Here is a 6,111-nt window from a genome sequence, read left to right on the forward strand (position 1 = left end):
AGATCCCAAATACCTTTTTCATACAACATTTTAGAATGTTTAAGTAAATCATCTTTATACCATGTATTAAAAGCCAAATATATTAACTTCAAACACTAATAACTTGGGATAGTTTTAACTGATTTTGGTTTCCCAAGTAACACCATTTGCAGGTACCTTACAAAATCAAAGGACATACCAAACCAATGTCACATAATCACATCTCAAAAAAAGAAAAAAAGAAAAAGAAAACTGAAGCAATAACACAGTTTTTAATATTAGACACCTCTGCTTATGTTTCCAAGTAGTGCCAATTTGATTTTGTTAACCTTGGTCACAACGTCCTTGATGTCTGGTCTTTCATTTGGTGATTCTTCAGAACATCTTAAGCCTAATTCTAAGATAGATAAAAGAATAGTTTGCATACCAGTTACATCTCTTCCATCTTCAATCTTGAGTAAACCATCATCCACGACTTCCATTCTATCTGGAAGTGATGCAATCCATTGCCTCATAGCTAGTTCTCCAACAAACATTTCATCAGTGGGTTTCTTTCTTGTGATGATCTCCAACAATATTATTCCATAGCTATAAATGTCACTTTTGGTTGACACTCTCCCTTCTGAGCCATACTCTGCCAAGCTCACATTTGTCAAGATGTCGATAAGTTAGTGGTCCACATGCTTGCCAACAGGAGAGAGAATAAGTTTATAAAAATAACCATTCACGCATTCATGCAAGTTTTTTATTTTATTTTTAAATCTTGTTTATTGTATCCATCCATTATCAATATATTGATGTATATATGTAAATTTGATTTATTGAAAAAAAAAATGATATGATCAAGATGTGTCCATTTGCTATTATCTTTATTCTAATAAAAATAAAAATACATTTGATATTATGTTCTTAGGGTTTACCTTTGTTATAGGAGTATATATGTACATATATTATTTTCTGCTTCAATTGCCCAAGATAAATATGAACATATTTACATCTCCTAGGGAGGTGGGTTCGACTAGTGGCAAGTCTCATTTGTTTCTAGGTGGTTTCATGCCATAATACAATACTAGGATTAAGTGGTGTAAAAATAGCAACCATACTTGCAATTTTTTTTTTTTTTTTTTTTTTTTTTTTTTTTTTTAATTCTATAAAATATAATCACATCTTCGAGTACCTACCTATCCATTTGTGTCTTCATTTGCAATAAATATAGGAATACAATATTTTTCACAACTTTTATTTTAAGTATTGACATCACCAGATCTACCGTGACCACTATATTGTTTAATGTCAATAGCTATAATGTTGGCTCTAATTAATATCTGGCGTAAGGCAAGCCGAACATTACCGTAGTTCTATTAACAAGTCCAATATTGAAACTCACACTAAATTATTTTATTGAACAAATTCATTTTTGATTAGTGAGCATGGCTCATATAACAAATGGTCTTAATACAAATTATTTATTTACTTTCTTAAAATAAAAATTTTGTAGAATAAATTAACACCGGTAACCCTTACATAAGAGAGACTAACAAGTAATTAATTAATTATCCATTGAACTAGTCACACTATAGTTTAAAGTGTATGTTCATATGTATCTAATGCAATTACAAAACTGAGCTATGAACTACCAAAAAAATTGTTAATATTTAAGATTTTATCTATTAAAGCTATGTACAAAATTAGCCTAGTAATTAAATATATAGACAAAGGTGAATTCATGTACCTGGTGCGATGTAGCCAAGCGTACCGAGAGTTTTGGTTTGCGTTGCGTCCTTGTTTAGGGCTAAAATTTTTGCAATGCCAAAGTCACTAACATGTGCAACCATGTCCTCGTCCAAAAGAATATTGGAAGGCTTCAAATCACAATGCACCACAAATTCTGATTGACCATTATGGAGATATTCCAACGCTAATGCAACATCAACCATGATGCTTACTCTTTGGACAAGATTCAAGCAGTTGTTATGAGAGTATAACCACTTTTCAAGGCTACCATTTGACATGTATTGAAGCACCAAAGCTCTAAACTCAAGGTTGGAGCATGTACTAATGACTTTAACAAGATTCCTATGTCGGATTGCCCTTAACACCTTGCATTCGGTATCAAAACTTTTGAAAGCACCCTCCAATTGCAGGTTTAGAACTTTGACAGCAATGATAGTCCCATCAGACAGTATCCCTTTGTACACAGAGCCAAAACCTCCTATTCCAAGCAAGTTGCTCTCACAAAAGTTGTTTGTTCCACAAGAAAGCTCTTGATATGATATCATTCTATGATCCACTGTAGGCAATGTGATAGGCAAACCTGGAATCTGCATGTTACACTGTGGATGTCTTCTTCGCATTATGACCAATGCTGCAAAGATTATAATTGATGCAATGACAGGAACAATATATTTGAGTAAAACTTGTTTCACCCTTGATCCAAGAGAAGTTGGACTTGTACATGGTGGAACTCCAAACATTGGATTCCCACAAAGTGCTTCATTACCTAAAAATGATTCTATGGTGAAGTTTGCAAAAGGTCCGGTGGATGGAATCTCTCCTGATAGCTTATTGAAGGACAAATTCAAATACTTGAGATATGGAAGTGTCTCAAGAGATTTTGGAATTGCACCTGAGAGATTATTGTTTGAGAGATCCAGCTGATCCATTCCCCTCAATTGTCCAAAAGATTGTGGAATGTTTCCTTGGAATGAGTTCTTTGACATGTTTAGATAACTTAGGCTCTCAAAAGCACCAATGATACTGGGAATATTTCCAGTAATTTGGTTACAGGATAAGTCCATGACTACAATAGTGGACAATTTTGTCATGCTTGGAGACAAACTTCCGTTGAGGAAATTCGATGATAAATCCAAGAATAATAGGTTTTGAAGACTCCACAAATTCAGTGGGATTGATGATGTCAGTCCGTTATAACTTACGTTGAATTTTTGCAAAAGACTGAGGTTTCCAATGCAATTCGGGATGGATCTTGAGAGACTGTTTATAGAGAGCAACAATTCTCCCAAGTTCTTTAATTGACAAAGTTGTTCTGGAATGGATCCTTCAATCAAGTTCTCTTCAAGAAACAATCTTTGCAATCTCTCCAATCCCCCCAATGTAGACGGTATGCTTCCGGTCAAACTGTTACCCGACAAATCAAGTGAGTACAAGTTTTTCACGGAACCAATTCCCATTGGAATTTGACCCTTTATTTGGTTTTCACTTGCTTGAAAGACTTTAAGCGAATGTGAAAAATTTCCAATGGCATCCGGAATTGTAATATTCAAGGGATTTAAGGATAAATATAGCACCTCCAAAAATCTGCAATTAGTTAAAGATAAAAGGAAACTATGCTCTTGATGTCCAGGCTCCGCTGTCAGCTGATTTTCACCTAGACCAAGCAATTGTAGATTTTTTAAGTTCCCAAGATTATTGGGTATGTGTCCAGAGAGAAAGTTAGTAGAAAAATCTACTTTGAAGAGGTTGGAAAAATTTGAAAGATATGATGGGATATGACCGTTAATTTTGTTTGAACCAAGTGTTAGAGTTTCAAGATTAGGGCAAGAGATCCAAGTATCTAATGGAAGATTTCCAGACAAGGAATTTCCAGCTAAGCTGAGTCGTTGTAGAGAGGTAATGTTGAAAATATTTTGAGGTATTGTCCCAGTGAGATCATTCTGTTGAAAGAACAAATTTTTCAGATTTTGGAGACGCCATAAATCACTTGGAATGCCACCTTTCACGTTGTTTATTTCAATGGTAAACTCTCGTAACATCGACAAGTTGCTTATGATAGGAGGTATATTTCCAGTTAAGTTGTTACCTCCAAGATATAGCATTTCAAGCTTTTCTAAACTCCCAAAACCTTTTGGAATACTTCCATCAAACTTATTGTATGACAGAGATAATTCAGAAAGCTCTGTACAGTTATTAAACTGTGAGGTGAGCTTACCGCTGAATTCATTATCGGAAATATACAGCCCTTGAAGATTAGGAAAATGGCTGCAAAGATCCATTGGAAGGGTTCCTGAGAAGTGATTTTGTGTAAGACCAATACACATTAGAAAAGAGAAGTTAAAGATGACAAGAGGAAATGGACCGGTAAGGCTATTAAATTGCAAACTCAAGATCTCTAATGACGACATGTTGCTGAGGGACAAAGGAATTGTACCACTTAGACTATTTGTACCAAGATATAAATCTCGAAGTTTGGGTAACATGCTCAATTCTTTTGGTATGCCACCACTAAAATTGTTGTTATAAAGACTTAAATATTCAAGCTTCTGGCAATTATGTAGAGTTGGAGGGATACTACCTTCCAATAAGTTGTTCGTCAAGTCAAGTTTCCTCAAGCGGTTTAGATGACTAATCTCATGTGGCAGAAAACCACTGAAGCTGTTGTTTTTAAGATCAAGTGAGACTAGGAAGGAGAGGTTGGCAATATGAGGGGAAATGGTGCCATGGAGACCCACGTAGGAAAGGTTCAAGGCAGTGACTCTTTGTCTGCGTCGGCTGCAAGAGACCCCAAACCACTCACAGAAGTTTGTTGTTGTGGACCAGTTACCACCAGCAAAGACAGAATCGTTTGGGCTAAAGGTGATTTGAGATTTGAAGGCAATGAGAGCTGATTGATCCGTAATGTTGTTGGAAGATTGGGACAACTGAAGTATGCATGGCTGCATTAACAGAAATGCCAAAAGGAGGAAAATGTATGACCTTTCCATTAGCGTAATGTGTGTTGTCAAGAGAGACAGAGAAGACTCTTGGGAATAGGATAGTCTTGCCGTTTCTCCGATCAGAGGGTTCGGTGGGTACAAGTCTCACTTATATGACAACGAATAAATGGCCAAATAATTGCTGTGAAAAAGAAATAGTATTAAAAATGAAAAGGTCAAAAACACGGAATTTGAGAGCTTAAATTGCATTATTAAATTGCAAGATGAACTTCTTTTTCATGGGAATCTCCCCCTACTTGACTCTCTTATTTCCATGTCTTTCATCGACAAACCAATTCCTATAAGATAAAGTAAATAATTACATTATTTTAGTTGAAATTCTATAGTTCACAGTTATAAAATTACAAAATGATTGCAAAAGAAAATGGAAAAAAAAAAAAAAAAACTATTTGACACATGTGCCTTTACTAATAAAATGGATAAATACAACAAATAATAACTTCTAATGAGAATTAAAAGGATAAAAAAAAAATGGTGTTATCCCTTGATCATTTTTCATCGTCTGACTTTGATCCAATTTGATACTTAGGTTGTGTTTGGTCCGGTGTAAAATATTTTCCGGGTTAAAATATTTTCAGGAAAGGAAAATATTTTCTAGTGTTTCGTTGTATTTTAAAAATTATATTAGAAAACAATTTTTAGTGTTTGGTAACATTCTGAAAATGCTATTTTCCCACAAATTTTTCACATTTTCTCAGCTTCCAAACAAATTTTATATCAGAAAAAACCACCGACACCACCACAAACTCACCTCAACAACCCACCCACATTAACAAACCACCACTTGCCACCACAACAACTCTGATTAAAAAAAAAAAAAAAAAAAACAACAATCAACACCACCACAAATCCACCTCAACAACCCATCCACATCAACAATGGCTATCAACAAACCCACCACAACCCAATAAAAACCCACACAACCGACCACAGCCCACAACCCAAGGACCCACACCACCAATCCCCACCACCACCGACTCATAAGCCACAACCCAACGATCCATTCTCTTCAAATCGGAGTGATCGGAGCCATCAATTTTGTCGGAAGAGAAGGTAAAGATCGAAGCTTTGGAGGAAGAAAGGAAGCCATCAATTTCTCGGCGATCTCGGTGATCTTGGCGATCTCGGCTTTCCTTGTGGCTCGATCGGTCATGAGCTAAAAGGCTCTCTACTCTCTCTTCTTTTTGGGCGGTGAGGCGGTGTGATCTGGGTGGTGGAGGCGGCGGTGGGGGCGGCACAATCTGGCCTGGTCGAAGCTTGGCTGGGCGACCACCTATGCTCTCTCTCTCTCTCTCACTCTCTACACGTTTGAAGTTCGGAAATGGTTTGAAGGTAAAATAGAAGTGTAAAAAATTTTCCAGGTCAAAGCCATAATTTTTAAGGTCAACTGAAAATATTT

General features: G+C 36.0%; 1 protein-coding gene across 1 annotated transcript; it reads right to left on the minus strand.

Moving 5' to 3' along the window:
* Positions 1-240: 240 nt before the first annotated feature.
* On the minus strand, positions 241-4,704 carry LOC115973979 (probable LRR receptor-like serine/threonine-protein kinase At3g47570). The gene is made up of 2 exons (XM_031094212.1): positions 1,712-4,704; positions 241-613 (listed from the first exon to the last, which is right to left on the minus strand). The coding sequence occupies exons 1-2, from the start codon at positions 4,698-4,700 to the stop codon at positions 258-260; spliced, it is 3,345 nt and encodes a 1,114-aa protein (XP_030950072.1). The 5' UTR covers positions 4,701-4,704; the 3' UTR covers positions 241-257.
* Between the last annotated feature and the right edge of the window lie 1,407 nt (positions 4,705-6,111).

This window comes from Quercus lobata, chromosome 2 (assembly GCF_001633185.2).
Source record: "Quercus lobata isolate SW786 chromosome 2, ValleyOak3.0 Primary Assembly, whole genome shotgun sequence".
Lineage (NCBI taxonomy): Eukaryota > Viridiplantae > Streptophyta > Magnoliopsida > Fagales > Fagaceae > Quercus > Quercus lobata.

Coding starts and splice junctions, on each gene's coding strand:
- LOC115973979 (XM_031094212.1), bottom strand. CDS start 4,700: ATGGAAAGGTCATACATTTTCCTCCTTTTGGCATTTCTGTTAATGCAG. Junction 614..1,711: donor GCTTGGCTACATCGCACCAG/GTACATGAATTC, acceptor TGAGCTTGGCAG/AGTATGGCTCAGAAGGGAGA.